The following is a 25,637-nucleotide window of genomic DNA, read 5'->3' on the forward strand; positions in this document are numbered from 1 at the left end:
CTAAATTTGTATGTCCCAACCATTTTTGCATTTTGTGGTACATTTTCTGTTGAGAGTGGCTAAATTATGCTTTTTCTTTTCTTTTTAGCTGCATCAACCTTCGGGGCATCATTGCAGGCCCGACACAAAGTGTGGACAAGGGGAGGGTGATGCTAACTCTTTGTGTACCCAATGGACAAATGTGGACCTGGATGGGAAATATGGTGAATGGGGTTATAATGAGCGGAGGGAAGTGATGTATATGGTGTTGGGAAGCGTGACCGCACAACCAAAATCGGGGTTTCCCTTGTAGTGCCACCCCTAAAGCTAGTAGCTAATAAATGAGATCCCACAGGACTAGGATACAAGGCTAACCATAAAATTGGATAGAGGAGACAAGAGTACAAACCAAGCCCACTCTTTTTGCCGGATCCCCCCACTAATTCATGCCCAATAGTGTCTATGATAAGTAAACAAAAGTACCCAACTACATAATGAAAAGCCATACCTTTGGGGCTGGAAGGCCCACCTTCAAACATACGAACATAACAGATGGGTGAGGAAGCATATGGCTAGCTCAAGTGGCACATCGAGTTATCTGGTGGCTGGAAGGGGCTGCTGGGTGCCTGCTGAGGACCATATAGGAGAAAAATTTTCTCCTATGGATACTACCCACATGTGGTGGGTAACAGGGCCATCATTGTATCTCACTCATTTTTTTACAAAGAAGTCGCTTCTCATACCCATCCTTATTTTTTCTCTGCTTTTCAAGATTATGTCATATGATTTGAATGATCACATCCATGCAGTATGGTCATTTGTTTTCTTTGAATTTACCCCATTAAAGCACTAGTATTACATATTGTTAAAACTGCACCTATGGAACCATAAACCAAAAATAAAGCACAGGCTCTAATATTTTAAAAGATTGAAGGGGTGAATCCACAATTACTATCCTAAGCTGTTTTTCTCATCTAACATAAAGATTGCTTGCTTTTTGTTTTTAACTATGTCAATGCCCAACATTAACATTTATCAAAACACTAAGATACACTAATGATTCTTGTTACCTCACAAACCTGCACTTTAAGTGGTAAAGCCTTAAAACAGATGGAAAACCTTTTTGGGAACTAAGAGGGTTTATCTGTTGTCACCACAATAATGTCTTCTAAGTTCTCTCAGTTTTGACTGTCTATCCACTGGAAAAGGGAGGTTTCCTTGAGTAAAATAAGACATACATTTAGAAATAGACTGTGAGGGAAGACTGGGATTAGTGTGGATTAGTGCCTATCCAATTAAGGCGAATGGAGTCAAGCAACAACCTTCAAAGGGTTTGAAATTGTGAATGTGGATGGCATGATAGTGCCGTTACAACATGCCAAAAAATGAACTTGTGTTTTTTTTCTAGATTGCAGAAAATTACATTGAGGGCCCTTACAAAGGTGCTCCTTAATAAACATGCATGGCAACAAAAAGGGTGATTGTACTACTAACTACAAATCTGTCTTACTTTTAATTGAAATGACAACAGTAAATTGTCTAACTTAATAGTATTTGGCAAGGGAAATTGATAGGAACACCTCAACCAAAGCCCTTCTTCAAATGACAGACTTTGCCCTAATATGAAGCCTAATTTTGTGGGGAAAATTGATGAATTTCCAGCAATAGACAAACAACAATATGGATGCAATGATGAACTTCATATTACAAAAGCAACCCTGGAACTTTCTTTCTCCAGTGGATCTTCAACAAGGCTCACAGAGGAATTTCCTGGTAATCCATCCATGCCTTTACAATGGAGAGAGCTTATGCTTGATGCCTTTTGTCATTCTCCTAGCGAAAGTGTTCCCATGAAATGTGCTCATTTGATCAAATGCTAGGGTTTGTTGTACTACATGTATGTCTTCTCATTGGAATGCTTTTCAAGGTAGCTTCTTCACATCCACTCCCATTAGAATAAAATTATCTGACAAATCAATGGGGAGATCTTTAAGATGTGGACTCTGTTGATTGGAGTAGAATAGAAAGGATCAACACTTTCCTAGGTGCCAAGGTATGCAGAAAATCAGAGACTAGTCACTTAGCCAGAATTATTTAATAATTAAATTATTTCCTAATGGTAACTTAGGATAAATTAAAAAGTTCTAAGTCAACAAGAGATTAGATCTTGGCAATTGATCTTGGAAGCTCAAGAGGCAATCTTAGCCCTTGGATGCTTCTAGAAGGCCAAAGTCAAGTTATAAACGGAGATAAGGGCAGAAGTGGAGCAAATTGATTTGGCATCAACACCAGATCAGGAAAATTGTCTTTAGCAGGTTCAATTTAGTCTTCAGCAAAATTTCAACATCCAAGTTGAGGAGAGGTGGTCGTACGTCTTGGGTATCGAATAAAAAACAGCCTGAGGTCTTCCTGGGGGCACAAGAGCGGCTGTACAACTTGGTTGTGCAATACGAACCAACGATGTAGGTTGTACAACTAGATTGTATAGGTCGCGACACTTCCAGAGGAAAAATCAAGTCGAGAAAGGGAACTGTTCAAGAAGTCAGGGCAGAGAAGAAAGGGTTTTTCACCCAACTGTAAATTTCCTGAAGAATTTTCTGAGCAACAAAGAAGAACACAAATTTGCAAGTTTTCCCCAAAGTTGGGGTTTCCTGGGTATATTTGGTGTCTAGTGTTTTTATGTGTGCGTTTTGTCTTCAGATTTAATTTCTATTGTGCATGCTATGGTTAGATACTCAAGTGTGTTTGAATTTTTAAATTTCATATCTGCATTTTCTGTTTGTATTTTTTGAGTATAAATTTTAGATAAATGCAAATAAGATATTCTGGGTATAGGAAAACTAACATGGTATCAGAGTTATAGCCTCTGATTGAAGCCAAAACACAGGGTTTTCTTTTCAAAGAGCAGTTTCAACGTTCAGAGGGAGTAGTATTACCAGTTCGACTTGGTAGTTAGGGTTTCTAGACAAACATGGCATACCAAGGGCTACGCTTTGAGGACAAATTGGAGGGTGCATCCAACTACTATTCGTGGAGAGAACAGATTGGCGTGGTGCTTGAGGAGCAGGGCGTTTGGGAGTTCATGGACAATGTCCCAGCTCTGCCCACAAATCCTCAGCATAACAAGAAGGATGCAAAGGCAAGGATAATCTTGTTCGAGGGAGTCAAAGACCACATCATGACCCACTTGGCTGGGAAGAAGACAAGCAAGGCAATGTGGACGACCATTGTTGGTCTCTATCAAAGTACCAGTGAGCCCAGAAAAATGATGTTGAAAGATAAACATAGGACTATCAGACTGACCAAGTCAGAACACTGTGGTGTCTTATCTCGCCAAGTTCACCCAAGTAAGAGACGAATTGGTAGAAATGGGCAAAACAACTCCAGATAGAAAGTTGGTGTGTTCTTTCGTGATGGGCTTCACCAAACCCTGGGATTCTTTTGTGAATGGAGTATGTGCCAGGGAGAAGCTTTTGGATTGGGAGTGACTCTGGAACGATTTTGTCCAAGAAGAGCTGCAAAGGAGTACATTGCCAGGTCTCATGCCAAGATCAAGATTGAGGAGAACTTTGCCCTAGCTGGCAAAGGGGGCAAGTCAAAAGGTAAGAAGGGTAGTCGGGGAAGTGAGTTGAGCTCCAAGGGTAAGAAAAAGAAGAAGGATCTTAGCAAGATCAAGTGTTTTTCATGCCATCAGTTTGGGCACTATGCTACTAAGTGCCCTAACTAGAAGAAGGGGTCCAAGAAGGACCAAGGAGCAACCTCTGCAGAGATCGATGAGTTTTCATCTAGCTTTGAGAAGGAGTTCTCTCTCATTGTTTGCATGGCAAGTTTAATGAGTACCAATGTTTGGTGCATTGACAACAAAGCTTCTTGTCATATGATGAGAAATGAAGACTATTTTTGCAAGTTGACAGAGAAGGACATGAAGTTCCACATAGAGTTGGGAGATGATGGGAGGTACCAAGCAAAAGGGATTGGTACAATCAGATTTGAGAGGGAGTCGGGAAAACCCTTGTTTCTTAGTGATGTGCTTTGTGTTCTTGGGCTCAAGGAAAACCTCATCTTAGTTTCAACGTTGGAGGATAAGGGGTATGATGTGACCTTTAGAGAAGGAAAGGTCTACATGATGTCCCCAAATTCCAAAGTAGCCAAGTAAATTTGGGTTAGACAGAAGAGCTTGTTCAAGTTACAGTTTCACGCAACTGCATCACTTATGAGTATAGGGGGTCGTGACTTAGGCAGGGAGCTAGTCGAGTTATGGCATAGGCACATGGGGCATTTGCACCATGGCACGTTGAAGATTCTTAGAGAGATAGCAACTGGGTTACCACAATGTAGTGTTGACAACCATGATGTGTGCAAGGGTTGCACACTTGACAAGTATGCCAAGACCTCATTTCCTAGCATTGATAATAAGGCCAAGGGCATCTAGGACCTTGTTCATTCAGACGTTTATGAGCACATGTCTTCGGTATCCCTCATGAGTACAACTACTATGTCTCGTTTATTATCGACTATTTGAGAAAGACTTGGATCTTCTTCTTGAAGAAAAAAGATGACGTCTTCTCGAAGTTTCAAGAATTCAAGGCCTTGGTTGAGAACCAGACTGACTAGAAAATCTAGGTACCGAGGTTAGATAATGGAGGGGAGTACACCTCAAATGCCTTAAAATACTTTTGTGCTGAGGAGCATATCAAGAGGGAGTTGACCACACCATACAATCCTCAACAAAATGGGGTGGCAGAGTGAAAGAGTCGGGCCATTGTTAGGGTTGCCAAAGCTATGTTGTATGACTAGGAGCTGTCCATGTTTCTTTGGGCAGAAGCATATGCAACATTGCTATTTATTTGTAGAACTGGAGCCCACATCGAGTGCTGGGGCAAGCTACACTGGAGGAGGCCTTCACAGACAACAAGCCAAACGTATCACACTTCAGGATATTCAACAGTTTGGTGTACTTCCACATACTAGTAAAGAAGGGATTCAAACTTGAGCCCACCGCAGAGAAGGGCATCTTTGTTGGTTATAGTGAGACTTCTAAGGCTTACAAGATCTATATACCAACACTTAGGAAGATTGTCATCCGGAGGCATGTAAAATTCGAGGAGGAAAGGGCTATGAAGAAGTCCTTGGATCATGAGCTGGTTCCAGTATGGGAGAAGGAGCAATTAGCTCCCAAGCAGAAGGCTCACCCAACTCCTCAGATAGGAGCTATACATGATGATGGGTAGGCCAAGCAGCATGAGGATGAGAGTGACACACAAGAGGAGCGAGTGGAGTCCACTCAACCAGTGACTCCCAAGACAGGGAGGAGTAGGGCTAAATGGGCTGAGCAATTGGTCAGAGAGGCGCATGAGTGAGTTGATGCTCCTAGTACTTCATTTCGGGAGAGCAAATTGCCACAATGGTACACATGATACATGGCACTCAAGGCAGTTGTTGGAGGCTGAGCCTTCCAGCTATCAGGAGGTAACCACACAACAGGTGTGGAGAGATGCCATGGTGGAGGAGTACAACTCCATCATGAAGAATGATGTCAAGGCTAGAGGGCAAGTCAATGGTGGGCTCTCGCTGGATCTATAAGATCAAGCATGGAGCTGATGGGAGCATTGAAAAGTTCAAGGAAAGGTTTGTGGCCAAGGGATTCTCCTAGAGAGAGGGCATTGATTATAATGAGACATTTGACCATGTGGACAGGTACTCGTCTATTAGGACTATCATATCTATTACAACTCAAATGGGGAGGAGGATCCTTCAGATGGGGATGTAAAAATAACCTTCCTCAATGGGGATGTTGAGGAGGAGACATACATTGAGCAGCCAGAGGGTTTTGAGGCACATAGCAGGGATACACGTGTGTAGACTCAAGAGGGCCTCATATGGGTTCAATCAGGCTCCACGGTCATGGTATGCTTGTATTTGTAGCTACCTTCAAGGTTTGGGCTTCACTAAGAGTGAGGCGAACTCCAATCTCTACTACATCATAGTTAGAGGTGAGCTGCTCTATGTGGTATTATATGTTGATGATATGTTCTTGATAGGGACAAAGAGGATCATCTAGGAGTGCAAGCTAGATCTTGCATGTGAGTTTGAGATGAAGGATTTAGGGCTGATGCACAATTTCCTTGGCTTGGAGGTATGTCAGGGAGATGGGGAGATCTTCCTGGGGCAGGGAAAATACATTATAAGAATCCATAGGAGATTCAAGATGTAGGATTATAGGCCGATGAATACACTTTAGTCACAAACTGGAGGAAGGTGGACACATCTAGATTGGAGTGACTAGACCCCACTCTTTATAGGTGGTTGATTGGGTTGCTCATGTACTTGGTGAACATGCAACTAAACATTTGCTTTGCAGTTTACTCATTAAGTAAGTTCATGGTCAAGCCTACCAAGGTGCATTGGGTTGCTGCTAAGCATGTTCTGAGGTATCTCTGGGGCACAACCGAGTTTGGATTGCCATATACATAGGTTGATGGAGTGAAGCTTAAGGGCTTCACAGATGTAGATTGGGCAGGTAGTTCCATAGACAGAAAGAGCACTTTTGGCTGCACCTTCAATGTTGGATCAGTAACCATTTCCTGGTTCAACAAGAAACAAAGATCAGTAGCATTGAGTTCAATGGAGGTTGAATATATTGCTGCCACCTTGGCAACATGTGAGGCCATTTGGTTGCGGAAGTTGCTGGTGGGGTTGTTTGGACAAAAGATAGAGCCCACATTGATTCACTGTGACAATCAAAGTTCCATTAAGCTCTTTGAGAATCCAGTGTTTCATGATCGCTCAAAGCACATTGGGGTTTGATATCACCACATCAAAGACAATGTGCAGAGGGGTACAATTCGATTGCAGTACATCTCAACTAAAGAGCAGGTTGTTGACATTCTGACCAAGGCATTGCCTAGAGGGAAGTTTGTCTACTTTAGAGATAAGTTGGGAATAGTGCATAACACCTTCCTCTATAAGAGGGAGTGTTGGTTGGAGTAGAGCAGGTTGGATTCTGCACTTGCTTCGGTGCAAAGGCATGCGGAAAATTAGAGATTAGTCACTTAGCCAAAATTATTTTAATAATTAAATTATTTCCTAATGTCGACTTAGGAAAAATTAAAAGTACTAAGTGAACAAGAGATTAGATCTTGGCCATTGATCTTTGACGCTTAAGAGGCAATCTCAACCCTTGGATGCTTCTAGAAGGCCAAAGTCAAGTTATAAAAAGGAGATAAGGGCATAAGTGAAGTAGATCGATTTGGCGTTAGCAAGTGTTCTAGTGCTTAGATTAGGAAAATTGTTTCTTACCAGTTTCAACCTAGCCTTCAACAAAAGTTCAACCTCTAAGTGAGGAGAGAGGGTTGTACGGTCTAGGCATCAAATCAACAACAACCCAAGGCCTTTCTGGGCTCGCAGAGGCTTCCGTACAACTCGATCGTACTGTAAGGACCAAATGTATAGGCCTCGACACTTCTAGAGGAAAAATTAGGCTGAGAAAGGGAGCTGTTCAAGAAGGTAGGGCATAAAAGAAAGGGTTTTTCACCCAGTTGTAAGTTGCTTGAAGAATTTTATAAGCAATGAAGAAGAACACATATCTGCAAGTTTTCCCCGAAGATGGGGTTTCTTGGGTGTATTTGGTGTCTAATATTTTTATGTGTGCGTTTTGTATTCAAATTTAATTTCTGTTGTGCATGCTATGGTTAGATACTCAATTGTGTTTACATTTTAAAATTTCATATTTGCATTTTTTTGTTTGTATTTCTAAGTATAAATTTTAGATAATTGCAAATCAAATATGCAGGGTGTAAGAAAACTAACAAACCCTCAATAGGGTAATGAGAGAATGCCAAGTCCCACCTTTTCCCTTAGTTTGTCCTTCAAGAATCTCATCTTCTAATGATGCATATTAAAATGACAATAAAAGACAATGTTAATAAAGCATTCCTTAAGATGTTTTTCCACCTTTTTTTGGGATATAAAAACGATGCCAAGTGTCTACAACCATGACTAGAGCACTTTCCAAGAAGACGCTTGACCAACTATATAATATGAAATAATCTTTAGAATGGGCGCACCCTTGAAAAATGTGCAAGCAATAGCTAAGGTTGCCCTTGGATCTAGTGCCACTAAATACTAGAGTAAATCTCAAAGGTGGGCACCCTATATAAATGTACAAGTGGTAGTTATGACTTGTCCAAAAGTGTGCGAAGATGTCAATCTCATGGGAGCACTCCATAAAGAAAGGAGGTCAAACATCATGACATGTCGACAAGATTCCCAAAATAGTAAAAGAAGCCAAGGCACTCCCTTTAGAGTCTAGACTGCTTGGGTTAACCTTTTGGGTGGGGTGCCCAGCGATGGGCTTCTATGCTGAGAACTACTTGGAGCTAAGAGACAAACTCACTGTTCGATTGCAGTACACCCTCAGGCATTGGATGCATGCTCTTTGCATCCCTTTAGGCAAATTTAGAGTAGGTTCTCATTGTATTTGGGTAGAGAATGATCACTATATTGACAAATCGGATAAGATATGCCAACCTCCAGGTCTACCACCCTCAGGAGGTTGAGACTTAGGAGCACTTTATCTTCTGCCACCCCATTTACAATAGATTAGAGGGAAGTACCATTGCTTATTCAGAGAGTCCTAGAATCTCTCCAGCTTCTTCAAATTCTCGAATCAGAGATGTTTGGCCTTTTACACACAGGAGATCTTTTGTCCTTACGATTGTTTTATGTAGTTGCCTCTCAAGCTAGCCTCTACTGAAGCATATCACTTCCTTCTTTACAATGCTCCCTTTTGCTCAAGGCACCAAGATATAGAGAAATAGTGGGGTAGTCCTCGATTGTAGATCAATATGACCTTAGAGGACCACCCACAGTTCATAGAGGCCTCAACAACTTAGCCAATCCATGCCTCACCAACAGTCAGTGGAAATCATCCTGAGTCCAACAACGTGCTTCCTCCTCTAGATAACATCACAACCTGTCATCCAACTCTTCTTCTGGCATTTCTTGTATGCAATCCTCTATCTCGAGCTTACTCCATACGACCTTGGATGTTAGGAGAGAGAGATCTAGATCCAATGGACTGTGTGACACATTATTCGTTGTCTATTTTCATTTTTATTATCTGGGATTTGGCTATATTGTACATCTTTCTATTAGATGACCTCCAACTATGAAGTCTAGATATTGTTTCCACATGGTTTAGATTAGATTCACGCTCTTGCTTTCTGCATTCTGTTTTTATAGGAGCCACTCTAATGCTCCCACTTTGCCTTGACATTATTGTACCCTACAATCCATTTGACCTACTTTTAGTGGTCATTTGTTGGACATTAATAATCTCATCTTATCTATCTCCAATGAATAACAAACTCCCACCAAAAGATGGATCTCATTGTTGGCTACACATAAAGCCCATGGGTTGTTCTAACAACGTCCTCAAAGGTGAACGACCTCAAGGAATGCGCCATGAACATGGATCCCTATGCATACCAAACAACCTCCTCAAAGGTGAACGACCTCAAGGAATGTGCCATGAACATGGATCCCTATGCATACCCACCATAATTCCTCCAAATGAGGTCCAAACTAAGTGTTGAAACCCTCAAACCACGTGTTAAATTGTTTTGGAACCCCTTATTTGATGGGGCATTCCACTCAAAGCATGTGCTATAGCCTATTTGAATTCAATGAAGTGGAAAATCATCTAAGAGGTTCTCAAGATAAGTGTGGAAGTGGTCACCTAGTTTGGATCTTATTTAGAGGCATTATAGTTTAATGTTCGAAGAACATGGATCCCTATGCATACCCACCATAATTCCTCCAAATAGGGGCCAAAGTAAGTGAGCTCTCCTCAAAACATGTGTGCAAACCCTCAAACCATGTGCTAAATTGTTGTGGAATTCCTTATTTGTTTGACATTCCAGTTAAAGCATGTGTTATAGTCTGTGTGAATTCAATAGAGTGGCAAATCATCCAAGAGCTCTTCAAGTGTGGAAGTGGTTAAAGGAGACTCCTATCCTCAAACATCCTACCTATAAAGCCCCTCAATTCTTGTGATGTGGCATGACTCCACATATGGGTGTATGCCTAGGGAGATGCGAGATGTCCTTCTAATGAGCAATCATGCACAAAAGATGTCCCACATGTGCTACTAAGTCTCAAAAGATGACCCATGATGAAGAAAAAGGCATCAAAAGCAACAGAAGATGGTCATCAAGCGAACATCCTCTATAGATAACCTACTTGGGCAGGGTCTTCAATGTGGATCAAGGCCTCATACAAGATGAGGGGCAACTCGTCTAACTTGCAAATATATTAAGACCAAAATATACTTTGATTTGTTGACTTTGTTGAAAATGTAACTAGTTTCAGTGTTCATAATTGTTGTACTCATTTCAACATGTATCTTATGTAACAAACAAGGGAAGAAAAGAAAAAAGTTATTATTATTAAAAGCATGGGTTTCATGCGCTTTATTGATGGTATTCTAGGTAAAAGCATGTTCTTCATGCTTCTAGCGTTTGTTATGTCTTGGGATTTATTGTCATGAGTCGAAGGAGTCAAAATCATATTTATAAGACCCTTCCGGGCAAAATGTAACTGTAAAAAGGATTATTTTTGAGTCTAGAAAGTCTTGGAAACTCCAAAAGTACAAGTCGGCCCTAACAGTTACAAGTCGTCCTTAAGGAAGGAATTTGACCCCTTGAGAAGGCTATATAAAGGAGCAATTTGACCTCGTTTAGCACTCGCTCACTCAAGGAGTTCGATCTCTCAAGAAAGAATTCAATCTGTAGCTGGGAAGTGGAGAAAAGAAGAGCAAAGGTCTAGAAGAAGAAAGGAGGACACAAAATATTGTTTTTGGGCTCTATCTCTCTCACACGTGCAAAGTTCTAGGGTTCATGGTGCTGCAGAAGGAGGCTGGAGTTGTAGGTCTAAGTTGCAGGAGGACGAAGTGCAATATCTTGTAGCTGGAGGGAAGAATACCCTACCTTGACCTCGTTGACCTTGGGAGGAGTTGTCTTGCTCTAGGAAGGTCTCAGGAGGAGGATAATTTAAGGTTTCCTTAGTAGTTGCAAGTTTGAAATTGTAGGATCAAAATAACAATATAAATTGCAATTTTTGCAGTATTGAGGTTGGTTGTTGCAGGATCAGGGAAGGACTTGTTGGAGGGTTGACTTGGTACTTGGAGAAGGACTTGGTCTAGGGTTTGGGTCTTTGTATCTCAATTGAAGTAGATTCTATAAGAAGAGAAGGGTTTTCCCCTTGGAGGGGTTTTGCCCTGGCTGAGAGCCTAATTTCTATGTCCTCTATTGTTGTTGTTGTTTCATTCTTGATAGTTGTTTGATGAAAAAATCTAACGAAAGAACGTAAGAAGAATATTAAGTTCACCGACAAATATTAAGGTTAAAGGAAAATAAGATTTAATCGCTGCCACTTTGCATTTTCCAACATGGTATCAGAGCTAAGCTGAGCAAGAAGGTAGTTGGAAGGATTATCTTGTGGACACAAAGAAGGGTTTGCTTGTCAAGGGGAATCATTTGTGGAGGAATGGAAGTAGAAGACCTATAGATCTGGAAGGAGGGTTTCTACATTGAAGAAGATCAAGGCTGCATCAAACTCTCGAGGAAAGATTGAGAGGAAGACTACAAGAAAGGGTTATCTCTTCAGAGAGGAAGATCTACTTAAAGGCTCATTGAACGGAGGAAGCATAAAAAAGATCTTGGTATCATTCATCATTCTTGAAAGCTGTTGTTGGACGAATCCTAGGAAACATCTTTCGAGGACATTATTAAAGTTTCCTCAAAGGTCTTGAGGGCATCAAGAAGGTTGAAGAGATCACTAAGGAAAATGCTGGTCACCAAGTAAGTATCATATTATTACATCATGTCTGAATCTATAGATCATATGGGTTTTTTTGCAAGGAGAGCAATAAGCTCATTGGAGCATCAAATTATCTATCATGGAAAAGAAGAGAGCATCAAATTATCTAGCATGGAAGAGAAGGGTTGACTTGATATTCACCGAACAAGAAATAATGAAGTGTGTTACTAGGGAAATTATTGAACCTAGCAAAGACAAGACACAAGAACTAGCAAAGTACAAGAAAGGGGAAGTAAGGGCTCAAAGGATCATAGTTGAATCCATTAAAGATTCTCTTGTTCCATTTGTTACAAACTTGAAAACTTCCAAGGCTATGTATGACAAGCTAGTGAACTTGTACTCTGTAAGTAAATTAGGACAAAATATGTCTTTGCGGAATAAGTTATATAGAATGAAGAAATCAAAGGATGAGGATATGGCATATTTTCTAATGAAAGTCTCTTCAGCTAGGAGACGATTTGCAAGGGCTTGGGGAAACAATTTCTGATTCAGAAGCGACCGTATGTGTCCAAAATATATTGCCACTGCAATGGAGCAACTTTAGAACATGCCTCTACTCCAAGAAAGATTCAAATCCTATTGATGAACTATGGGCACAATGCATATTGAAAGAATCAAGGATCAAGGTGAAAGATGACATTGGATCAAATGAGTAGTATCAAGCCTTTCTAGCTCAATTCAAGAAGAAGCTAAAGAAAGGAATGGCTGGAAAGTCCAAGAAGAAATACTTGTCCAAGGTTCAATGCTTTAAGTGTAATAAGTTTGGACACTTTAAGAGGGACTGTCCAAGCCAACAAAACAACAAGAAAAGCATATGATAGTAGCATGTCTAGAATTTACATGATTAAGCTGCTTTGTAGAGATCATCTAGATGGATGGATAGATAGACCATTTTGCATAATGTTCATCCAGGTATTATCTGACATTTTGCTAGAAGTTGTCATCCTGCTTAGTTGAATCATCATGATTCAGGAAGGACCATCATTTTGGAAGGTCCTTGGGAAAAGCATCATGACAAGGTTAGTAGACATTCCATGTAATGTGGAATCAATACTGTTAAAGGGATGAAAGAATGCAATGGTTCAGGTTGTAGGCTCACTTTAGGACAAATAGCTAGATGATTGGGTAAAAGCATAGGAATACATGTTGGATAAGATTCATATGTATAGAATCTTGTGAAAAGAAAGTTGGTCATAAAATATGCTTGAGTATATAATATGATGCTTGAAAAAGAAGAATTTGACTTACTCTAGGATGAACATAGAATTAAGACTTTCTCTAGAATATACAACATTGATTAACATCTAATATAATCTCTAGAAGATAAATTCTAACTTGGTAATCAAGTTCAATCCTTGGGCACTCTGATCCATGAAGGAAGTTTTAAGTGGAGATGGTCGATGAGGATGTTGATGGTACGAGAAGGTCATCATGATAAGGTAAGTCTGATTTTAATTGTTGGTTTTCTGGTTAACATATTATTTTGCTACTTGGAAAGGATCTTGCGGGAATACATGATGACACTCATCACCACTTATGATCAAACTCATCACCACTACTAGACAAGAGATCATCAACATGAGCTACATAAATAATATGCCTCCGAGTTTGAGGACTCCTAAAACTCCTCTACAACTTTAGTAGTAGCAAAAATAGACATCAAAACTACAAATCACTGATCAACATGGTCACTCATGAAACTCATCATTGATTCAACGCTACTAGAAATACATAAACATCATCAACAAGAGATACATGAACATCATCTAGCTCAAAGTCTTCAAACTTGGATTGCTCAACCTTATAACATGATAGAAATTGAAAAGGTTTAACATGCCTAAGCAATGATTTTGGTTTGAGTGAAGGGTTCATCTCCTCAACCTTATAATGTGGTAGAAAAAGATTAGCAGTCCTAACCAGTTGTTTTCCTTTGAGTGAAGGGTGCATTCTTGTTAAGGCCATGGTAGAGGAGTTCAACAATCAGTACCACCAACATCAACAAAGTTCAACAATCAATGCCACCACGATCAAGGTTCTTAAAGGGCTTCATGCTCTTGATCAAATGCCAATCTCATACCCTCACGCATGATAGAATCAAATGGAAACATTGCAAACCCCCAAACCATGAAATTCTGAAAACCATTAAGTCTGCTGAATTTTGAGTGAAATCTAAAATTCTAGTTTCTGCATATGAAATCCAACGAGATCGAAACCACTCTCAAACATCCTGAGTCATTTCACGGTAATGTTAAAAATTTAAGTAAAAGGATGAAAATGAAAATTACTTTCATTTTCATCCTTTTACTTTAAGAATTTAACATTACCATTAATTGCCAACATTGTTAGGGTTGAGATGTGTCAAGAAAATGAGAGGGTAGGCATGTTTTTCTTGGAGGGACTATTTTTGGAGGAAAACAACCCCAAATTTCCCTCATACTAGCGTCAAAACTCACAAAAATGCATTTTGTGGGGGTTATAGTTGCCCTGGCAATAAACCGTCCGGTTTGACCACAAATCGTCCGGTTCTGTCCTAAACTGGCCGGTTAGGGCAAAAAAAGGTGACATGAGGAGGTAAACCTGGTTTTTAAGCCGGTTTGACCCGGTGGGCTTGCTAACCGGCCGGTGTGACTGGTTACCGGTTCAGACCGGCTGGTTTTTTAAACACTGGTCTGGCCATGTATGGTTATTTAATTTATTCACTTATGTGCATTAATGCAATATAAGTTGCATTAAAAAAAGAAAGATTCAAGTTCAGCTAAATCTCAAGATAATATCCCTATGTGGTGTCTACTTTGCAACATTTAACAATATGTTTAATTACTTCTTCATCATACTGGATATTGAAAATAGTAGCGAGTAAGGTCTTCTTTGACTTGTGCCTTAGTCAAAGAGACCACAAATGGTCTTTCCTTAGCATCCTCAAGTTCCTACAAGTTAGGGCGAATTCCTAAAAGTTAGGACTAGTTCCTAAAAATTAGGATGAGTTCATGAAGCAATTTAACTCATGCGAATAGTTGGAGGCTCAGTTGTTTGTCTCCTAGTGCAAGTTAGAAGTCTCAATGGTTATTTGTAGCTAGGACAAGTTACATGAGTCAGTTAGATGCAGTTAACTAGTCAATTACAAGACCGAGTTCCAGAAATAAACTTGCCAGTTTTAGAGGGGTCGAATTGCTTATAAGGAGGGTGAAGACACAGAATTGGATCATTGTTTTGTGAGCACAAGGTTGTGAGACAAGACAATAGAGAGCATGAGTTTGTGTGAGGAGAGTTTTCTTGTGGTGTGTGTATACTTGAGTACCAAGTGCGCATAGATTGAGGGATTTGCGCTACAAAATAGGGAGGCCTGTGCGCACAGATTTAGGAGCCCAACGCGCTGCAAAGTAGGAGACTTTGTGCACAGGAAGGAAGGCTAGTGCACAGAAGAATTCAGGTCTGGTTGTATGCAGAGGATAGGAGCAGAGATCAAGTAAGGATCTGGGCAAGTCTATGCTAGGTCAGCAGGAGAACATCTCTGTTCTCATAGACAGATTGTCTTGTATTTGATCAAATTACTCTATCAATAAAACTACAGCAAGCAGAGGGTTTTCCCAGTTGGGTTCCCTAGGAAAAATTTCTATGTTATTGTATTGTGTGAATGTGGTTTTAATTCTGATCTATTTGACTGCAAAAGATTAGAGAAATTTTGTGTCCTGGTATTACAAATTAGTTTCTGTCCTGGTACTACAGCAGTTGCAGAAATTTCAAGGAATTTCTACACTGGAGTCCACTCAATGGAATAATATTTGGTTCTTTTGTATGTCAAATTCAATGTACCCAGGGTTTACATTCAAGCAATTTGTGTTTATTTGTTTTTTCTCAGCAAGCAGCAAGTAATGTTTATACTATATAGGTCAACACTCTGAAAGTGGCATTCAATAAAACATTGTTCTAGCATTTTTTGGAGTTGTAGTTTATCGTTTGTCAGCAGTATTTTCTGCGTATTTCCTAATTGTTTATCTCTCTTCAGGTATTGGGATACACGACAGTCAAACCCAGTGCATACACAGCAATTACCAGAGCGTTGTTTTGCATTGAGTGTTCGGCATCCTCTTATGGTTGTTGGGACTGCCGATAGGAATCTTATAATTTTTAATTTGCAGAATCCTCAAGTAATTACTTCTAACCTTGTTTGTCTAGAGATGTGTTAATTATATTGTATTATAATTGTGCTACTGCTGGAACTCTGTTGTTACTTTAGTTATGATACAATCTTTCATTTTCATCTTTTTTCAAATATTCAGCTTAAGTTTGCTGCTTGCATAGTGTTCTTTTAGTCTAATTAGGGTTATACATAAGGGGGCTTTAACTTTTGACAAGCAGTGATGTTTTGGTTGCCTGAATGATATTACAGTTTGAACCCACTTTATGCATCCTTTCACATAATAAATAGTAACATTCAGAGTTAGAATGCAGAAATCCCTGATTAGGAACTCTTGGACAATTTTGGTTTTCTGTAAAGATTTTGTTCGATAGAAAAACATGCTCAGGTTAAATGTTGGCATTATGATCTATTGTTATTCATGAAGGGAGGGCCTATAATTTTCTTACGTCAATTATAAATTTATAAATTGTTATTAATTGGATTTGCTTGCAAATAATTCCCATAATGCTGAAATGAACAGTAGTTCATTTACTAATAAATATCCAATGTAATGACAATAGGTTGAAATCCATATTGGTTCAATTTTTTTTATTTAATAATGAATAAGATAGATGATAGAATGTTTGATACCTTGCCATTTGATGGTATACATTTTTTTTCCTTGTAGAAATACCTTTATATTCCATGAGGAATATACATGTTTCAGTTCTCGAGTGTCTCTCAAACAAGGCTCAAACCCAAAGGATATACTCATTATGAACTCAACATGTCACATGTAGGAATTGAACTCAGGTGGGGAGGATAACAACATTTCTTCAACCACCTGAGCTACATCCAATGGACAATGTGATGGTATATTTATACACATTGACTAATCAATATGGTTGATGGGTCATGTCCCATGGTTAGGTCATGTCCTTCAATTAAGATGTGTTGCTTCAATTATTATTATTATTTTATTTGATGTTTACTTATCTATCTATGTTCATTACGTTGCCTTTCCTTTCAAAGATGCTTTGTTCTCAAAGCATTTTATGGACAAGCTTATGTTTTTGTTCTTCCTTGTAACTCCTCATCATTCTGTGTTCTTGAAGCTGTAATAGCTGATGACACAAGACAATATGACTTAAAAGCATTGAGCAGAACTGCCTTATTGTGAAATGGTCACCACTCAACCCTCACATATTCAATTTTTTGCAAAATTGTGTGGCAATGATCTCTGTGATTTTGGAAATGATAAGATTCCACACATGAGCTTCTCTTCGATGTGTTAGGATCTTCAGTTAGTTTCAAATATTGATTTTGTTTTACGTTAGTTTGTTGAATAATATGATGACTTTTCTAATTAGGATGATGGTAAAACATCCTTGTATCTTCCATCTTGTTTTTTGGAACCATTGTTTTTCATACTTTTGTTGATTTATTGGTTGATAACATCTCTAAATAAGAATCTCTATGATTCTTAATGTCCATTTGATTCTACTCCAATGCTTTGTTAGCTCTGGCATTTTGTCCAACATTTTGTCGGCTCCAACACTCGCTGGCTGTTGCTCTCATCTCTAACTCCCACCCAACTTGATTCTCGTTGGCTTGTTTTGCATTTCTTTCTCGACATGGGTATTCGTGTTGCCATTGTTTCAGAGTTCTCTCATTTCAGTTGTCGCAGGCCCTTGAGCTACCATGAAGAAATTTCAACCCCCACTCCAGTTATCAGTTTTCCTTATCACTCCATGCATTTAGTTTTAAATCGAAGCATGATAAAAATTATAAAATATGGAAATGACAATATTTTCTGAAAACACAAATTTAGAGGTTTCACAATTGCTGAAATTGCAGAAATAAAACATAATAAAATTATGACAGCCACACAGAAAATAACGCAGTGATTTTTCGTCAATGTGACCGTGGAAAAACCCCCTACAACTCTTGGGGAAAAGCAGTTTGAGAGCTCTTCTTTATTTTTGAAAATGCTTTTACAGAGAAATTGAAATACACAATGAAAATTGCAACAACCACAAATTACGACTTATCTTGATTTCCGTGCTTGAACTACAACTCGAAAATTGTGCCAATTAGCAAACAACCATTAAATGCTGTACAACTTGCCTCGAAAAACATGCATAGAACTTGCTGTACGAACCGTACGGATTTCAGTAGTACAACTGCCTCGAAAATCTTGCCCAAAACTTGCCTCGAAATTTGTGCCTTTGTTGCTGCCCCTCTTCCTCGATTTCCATGCCGTTCTCCTACTGTACAATTTGCCTTGGGATGCGTGCCAATAAATGCTGCTGCCCAGATTTGCTGAAATGTCTTCTTGCTGCTCTTTTTCACTTCTTCATTGCTCAGAAATTTTCTCCTTGCTGTCTCTTCTATTTCTCTCAAAATGCTCATGAAAGAATGAATTGATCTTTCTCTCTTCTCTTCTCCTTTTACTCTCTAAATGACCTTTTGGGTTACCCTAAGATCTAATGGCTGAGATTCATTTAGATCTAGGGATGAGAATAAATGTGCATTTAATTCTCACTTTCTATTTTTTAACTCACCCACTTAAATAAAGACCCACTTAGCCTTTTATTTCCATAGTCACTTTTTCATTTTCTAATTTTTCATTGACTTTAATAAAGTCACCTTTAAATTAGAATGTAACTTTACCACTTATAAAGTCACCTTTAAATTAGAATGTAACTTTACCACTTATAAAGTCACTTTTAAATTAGAATGCAACTTTACCACTTATAATGTCACTTTTAAATTAGATTTTACCACTTATGAAGTCACTTTAGGAGAAAAGTACAAATAAATTTGGACACTTTTCCCTAGGCCAAAGATCAAAGCCTTAGGGAACCACTTGTCCTTTGGTACCCAAATTTTAACATACCACACTCTCACCCAGTGGTTGTAGACCCTCGAGTTGCTTGTGCTTTCGACCAACACCTTGTCGGCTCCAATGTTTGAATCTTGGATAGGGCCTTGCTAACTAGATGCCTATCTTGCCTATCCCATGCTCTTACGTTTCTCCTTCCTCTTTTGGTTCTCCATCCTCCCCCATGTCCCTTCCTCATCCTCTCTATATAACCCCCTCATTACCGTCCCCACCTTCTTGCCCACATATCTACTTTCTCTTCTTGTCCCCGCCCCACATGTCCCTTCTTCATCCTCTTTGTGTTAGCCCCCTAACTACTGTCCCCAAGTCCTTCTCTCCAGCTCCTGCCCCTGCTCCTTACACACCATTGATGCCCTTGTTAACCCCCTTGAGTTCACACATTCCCCTCTCTTTTGGTTTACTGGGCACACAACCCATTACTATAATGGAAGGAACATAATCATGGGGAAAACTAGACAGGATAGTGGTTTTGCAGTGAATGGAAGATGTACCCGTATAGGTGCATCTTAATAGAGTAAGACAAAGACATGTCTCGAGGTTTCTACAAATGCAGCTCTCCTAACTTAAAAGATTTGTAGGTTTACCTAAATTTTCAACCAACTATAGGTAGAAGTGAGAAATTTGGCCTCTAGAGTTATAGAGGTGGAGTTAGAGATTCTATCCCTCAAAAAGTTGCAAAGCGTAAACCAAATATGAGATACACTACAACCAACAGATGATGCTTTGCATGCATAAACTTTTGATCTAAAAAATAAAAAAGAAACAGGAAATAGATACCCACATAAAATCATGGGCATAGGTAGTTAAGGGTAAGGACAAGAACACTCCTTTTGTTGCTGAGGTCAAGAAAGTCGTCTAGGCCAAGCTAATGGAAGAGCACATTAGGAGGGCTTAGTAATTAAATTTAAAAATCAGGGGGTTTCGCTTACCCTCCCATTCCCTGGAGCCCGTGCAAGTTTGCACCATGTTTCTTTGGGATCACCTTGAGATTTTAGACATTATTCTTGAGATTGAATGTTTCAGAGTTCATTCGACACATTTCATTTTGTTTAGGTCGACTGTGATTAGATTGATAGTTGGTCAGCTGCGAATGATTACACAAAGTGTAGACTATTTTCCCTTTTCAATAAGTTATTCCTAGACAAGGATCTCACTTGATTTGAAGTTACAGATTAAACTCTCGAAGGAGCTGTTAAATTTCCATAGAGCTTTGCAACTACTTAATGAATAACTGAAAAAACAATGCAACCAATACTGAAACCTGCTTGACCTTCACCAAGATACAAAGTTCTTTAACTGATAAGCAGCGGAATAAAACACAGAGATAAAAATGTTGGCATTATGGCATAGGTTTGGCACTATGGCACAGGTGTTGTCCTTGATGGCAACTCACTCAAAAAGGCAGATCACAGTTCAGGCTCTCAGAATGAAAGAAAATGAGGTATACGCAGGTTCATCTTGACAAAGTCGCGTATACACGCGGGTCTACCGATCAGAAGGCGCGTATACGTATGCACGCACTTTCATGCAAAGAAAAGCGCGTACATGTGGGAAATCTTATGGTTGGTCCATGGTATTTAGTCCGACATATTTGAACCTATGGTTTTTGATCCTTGGTATTGCTTTCTAAGTATTAAACCCAGGTATTGGGTCCCTAGTATTGGATCTCTATGGTTTTGGACCATGGTTTGAGTCTGTGTTTTACAACCAGGCCGAGTTGACTCGGAAACGGCCTGGTCATACCGAGTCGGAAAAAAAAAATGCGACCAGGCCAAGTAACCGGCCAGTTTGGCCGAGTCAGCTATGACTCGGCCTAGTCATCTAATGACCAGGCCGAGTCATAGCTGACTCGGTCAACCAGGCCGGGTCAATAAAAAGCGGCTGGGCAGCGTTAAACATGTGAATTTAATTCAACACTTTATAATTGGAGGCATGTGAATTTAATTCAATGACATGTATTTGATTGTGAATACAAAATCTCAACTGTAATTTACAGAGAGGACACAGTGGGTTGATCTGATTGTTTGTTGTTTCTTGTATAGGTATTAATCACTGTATTTGAAGTTAGTAAAAATAAACTGCAGAAATTCTACCTTATGTATGCTGATCTCACTTCTGATGCTTCAGTGCAATCGATGAATTTTGATTTTCAGCTGTAGCCAGTACAAAAATTTAGGACCTTGTGAAAGAGATGAATGCTGATATTGGATTGTCTTGTTCTTGATGATGTCAATGTCAAAAAATTGGCATAATGCTGAAAATGGCTCACCATTCAGTGATGATAGAACTCTGATGTAGTTACTGTGCAAGTTGTCCTGGCTAGCAGTGATTTTTTGGCTGTGTGCATGTCTGGAAGGGCAGATAAGTGTTACTACTAAATTTATGGTATCCGTGCTGGGCTGGATAATTTTGTGCACAGAACATGAGGTTTAGTTTATCCAATTTGTCCTTTGCCATTTTTGACATTCTTGGTTTCTCATTTAACGATTAGAAATTAAAGAGAATTTATTGCATTTGCTATGTAATAGAGTAGGGAAGAAGGTATCTGAGGATAATATGGAGTAGAGTAAGGGGAATATTGCCTAATTCTGGTAAATTTCTTTAATGTTCAACACAGAATTGAAAACTTGACCTTTGGAAAGATCCAGAGGTTGAGCATCGTAAAAGCAGAGTCTTTTTCCCACATTTTCTTATGTGAAGCATCATAACCATAATCAATTATTGAATCTCGAGAGTTAAGCACATAAGTATACAGACATACATAATTGTATGGCAGTTTGTTCTTGTGGGAACTTTGTGGGTTAAGATTATGCTAATTGATGTTATGGATAACTCTGATAGATTAAACATAGTTATAACTTATAAGTTGTCTAATGGGGTTCAGCTAATTTACGCTAGAAATGCATAGAGAAAGAGAGAAGGAAAACACAGATTTAACTAATCAGATAGTGTTGATCTAATTGACAGCCCTTGGGGTAACTGCCAATCCTCCTCTTAGTTGTTTGACTTATTAGTATTGTCCCTGTTATCACCCAAACTTGCAGCCCTTAGTGCAAAGCCTTCACATGGTACCACGTTCAAGTTTAACTCACAGGAGTTGTCATTGTCACCTCAACAACTACCTACCCTTACTTTAGGTTGGGTAATCCAACACAAGGGGTTACTAATCTCAAGTGTAACTCATAGGAGTTGTCATTGTCACCTCAACAGCTACTTCCCCTCACTTTAGGTTGGGTAATCCAACACAAGGGGGTACTAAGCTCAAGTGTAACTCACAGGAGTTGTCATTGTCACCTCAATAACTATTGCCCCTCACTTTAGGTTGGGGAATCCAACACAAAGGGACCTTCTCTAACAGCAACCAGGTTCCCTAACTTCTAAGTCTAGAATACAAGGTTTCATAAGTTACTACCCACTTGCATCGACTTCATATATTAGTGATTAGCACTTGAGTTGATTCTTTAAGTATAAGCTCAGATCATGAGCCTACTTTGATCATATGTTGTCTTCCATCTATATTATAATGCTATGTGTTTGGAAACATGAATGAAAATCTTTAAAATTATGTTTAAAATATTTAAAATTATGTTTTTTTATAAAAAAAATAAATATTTAATGTATTTTTTACAACGACCGAGTCATTGAAATCGACTAGGCCGAGTCATTACCGAATCCTGGTCGGAGTCGGAGTCGATCCTCGGCCTGGTCGGAGTCCTGGTCCTGGTTGTAAAACACTGGTTTGAGTAAGGCCTAGACTATAAAAAGGGAAGGAGATCATTTGGCAAGAGATCAACTTATGTATTGAATATCTGAAGAGGAGCAAGATCTGGAAGATTGGTGATTGGTTGGTGAGACATAGCTGAACCTGAATCAAGGAGGAACCTAAACATTACAAGATGGTTAAGTTCTATTGATGGGTCAAGATCTCAAGGCTTGAATAGTAGTATCATTGTGTGATTTTGATCTGTTATATTTGGCGCATGATTAGATCTATAAAACTGATAATCTGGGTATAACTGACGTCTGAGGATAAATTATCTTTTATAGATCTGTACGCAGGTTCGGCACGGCAGAGGCACGTATACACGCAGGTTAAGCAAGTGAAGACTGCGTATATGCTGGTTGGTTTTGGCATAGCTGCGTATGTACGTAGGTTTCTATTGGTGAAGTAGCGTACGTCTCTTGAAATATGTTTTAGCTGCCTTTGTTTATTGCTGCAGTGTTCTGGGTTCAGAATTGGTGTCTGGTTACTGGCACTGTTTTTCTGGTTATAACATTCTGAGACGTTATTGGTTGATTCAGTATTGTTGCAGATCTATTAGATGTTTGATTGATATTCATGGATCCAGTTTGAAAATTTATGAAACGTGGTCCCTGGAAGAAAAGAGAAGGTAGAAGCCTTCTGTAGGTCAGCACCTATGTACTAGTACCTCAGCTAGTACAAGAGCTAAGGGGGTTGTAGCTCCCTTCCAGGGGAAACTGGAGAACGAGAAGAGGTTGTAGCCTTCTGCAGGTTGAAGCTTGCGTACTGGTATAAGTCTGCACCAGTACAAAAACATTGTAAAAGGAAGTTTCTAATTGAAAGAAGATAGAGACGCATTGCAGCAAGTGGTTTTCACCCACATTAGGTTTCCACCTTATATCTGGTGTTTTTATGTGTGATTGCCTGTTCTGTTTTACTGTTACTGGTTACTGTTCATATGTTTTGATGCACAGATTAATGATTAACATCTGAAGAATGATTTAACTCACAAGTCTGCTCATATACGCGTGTTTCCTTAACTGAAGTTGCGTACATACGCGGTATTTGCTAACTGAAGTAGCGTATACAAATTTAATTGTGAAATAAAAATAATTGATCTGATAATACTGATTCACCCCCCCTCTTAATATTATTCCAACAAAAAACATAGTCACACAAATCAATACAATAATTTTTCTTGGGAAACCCAATTGGGAAAACTCTTTTCTTTGCTTAGTATTTTTATTGACAAAGTTTGAGCAATCTGATCTCTTACAGGGCAATTTATCACACTGATAACAATCTAGTCCTCATGCTGTACTAGCTGGACTCACCCTGCAAACACACTTGATCCAGCTCCTACTTCCTTGCGGCCTGCCTGGCTCTATTTCCTTGCGCCGATCTCCACTGCTTGGCCCGAATTCTTTACACACAGGTCTCCACTGATGGCCCAAATTCTTTGTGCACATGCCTCCTATTCTCTAGCGTAGCGGGTCTCCTATTCTTTAGGACACAACCCCTAACTCCTAGTGCAATTCTGCACAAGAAAGCCTCCTCAGAATTGTGTATTGGTTCCTCCAAAGTACGCACACACAGCAAGAATGATCTCACACAAAACTGCGCTGTCTCTCACATTCTAGTGAGCTGTGTCTTGTCACAGTCCTTCGTGAGCCAAACAACTTGATTATAATTGTGCCTTCATCCTCCTTTAATCACTTCGATCCATGCTAAATTCTGAAAATACAATTTTAGAACGGCAGTTGTGATTGACTTGTTAACTGAGTTTAACTGACTCTCTAACTTGTCCTTGCCTCAATTACAAACTGAAGCTCCCAACTCGTCCTCTTCTAAACTTGGAATGCCACTTGATCCTATAGTTAACTGAGGAAGGCTGCACGTGATTGAAGCTCCATCACTACACATGAATTCTCCATCTCCACAAACTCGTCCATGGTCTTTCTGGCTAAGGCACGGGCCAAAGAAGACCTTCTCTCACTACGCCTTTCAACAAGAGCTAGTTGTAGCAGCACAATAAGTAGGGAAACAGGTGGTGAATCTAGTGATTCATAGCCTTAGGGCCGTCATCTACGATTTCCCTCCTCCTGGGTGCTCCTGGCTTGGAATCTCTAAATAAAGGTCCCATTGGAGGAGGTGACAATGTTTGGGTTTCTAATAGGTTGCTGGAATGACAATGAATCTTCCTAGTCATCTTTTGGCATGATCTTCTCGATGCTCTTGATACATTTAATATCCTCTTTATTCTTGACACTTGTGTGAGCCTTGTTTAGTCACTCCTAGAAATAACAAGCTATTATTGGTTTTTCTCTTATCGATTGGAGACTAGATTTTTAGGTGGTGGTAAATGTTCAGGTGAAGTTGCTTGCCTAACTATAGGCTTCTCGAGAATAAGGTTTCTTTAGTGGCTTTAGATGAGTTCGCTAGGTTTATGTGGTTCGCTTTAGTGAATATATACCTCTCCCTAGAGACATCTTTGTGGTATTTTATTACTTACCCCTTGTTCATCTCAATTTGCTATTCATACTAATTTAGCTAGAGACCCCTATTTTGAACTATATTGTAAGGTTTCTAAATTCGGAAAATTAGGAATTTACTTCTAACATTGCAGACAGTGAAATTTAGGAACAAAACTTATTAATTAAATTCATTATAAATACCTGTTTTATTTTGAATTTGATGTCGTCCCACGTTGTTCTCGCTCCAATTTCACTGTGGTTACCAAATAACCGAAATCTCCTAGCCAAACTAGACAATCTGTGTACCCAGCGCCAAAATACTTCCAATTTGAAGTAATTTGGCCCCCGTGCCCAAAAGCTTCAAGAATAATTGCTCAAATCTCCAGTTCTGGATTCCACTCCACTCCTTCGAATTCGAATTCCAATCTTCAGTTCAGAATTTCAGTCTTCCGTTCCCTTTTCCCCCTCTAGTTCTGCATGTACTTGCATAAATAGTTTTTTTTTTCTCAGGCGGTCACTGCCTTTTTCTGTTGAGAA

General features: G+C 39.4%; 1 protein-coding gene across 1 annotated transcript in view; it reads left to right on the plus strand.

The window, feature by feature from the left end:
- Positions 1-2,950: 2,950 nt before the first annotated feature.
- The window catches only part of LOC149153429 (protein RAE1-like), a 357,670-nt gene continuing 334,983 nt past the window's right edge, over positions 2,951-25,637 (plus strand). The window contains exons 1-4 of the mRNA XM_089443820.1: positions 2,951-3,118; positions 3,443-3,581; positions 15,719-15,728; positions 15,866-16,007. Of these exons, the coding sequence (XP_089299946.1) occupies positions 2,951-3,118; positions 3,443-3,581; positions 15,719-15,728; positions 15,866-16,007 (459 nt within the window). The remainder of the gene's footprint in view (positions 3,119-3,442; positions 3,582-15,718; positions 15,729-15,865; positions 16,008-25,637) is intronic.

Source organism: Pinus tabuliformis, chromosome 9 (assembly GCF_031772625.1).
Source record: "Pinus tabuliformis cultivar Carrire ecotype Pingquan chromosome 9, CPIR1, whole genome shotgun sequence".
In the NCBI taxonomy this organism is placed as follows: domain Eukaryota; kingdom Viridiplantae; phylum Streptophyta; class Pinopsida; order Pinales; family Pinaceae; genus Pinus; species Pinus tabuliformis.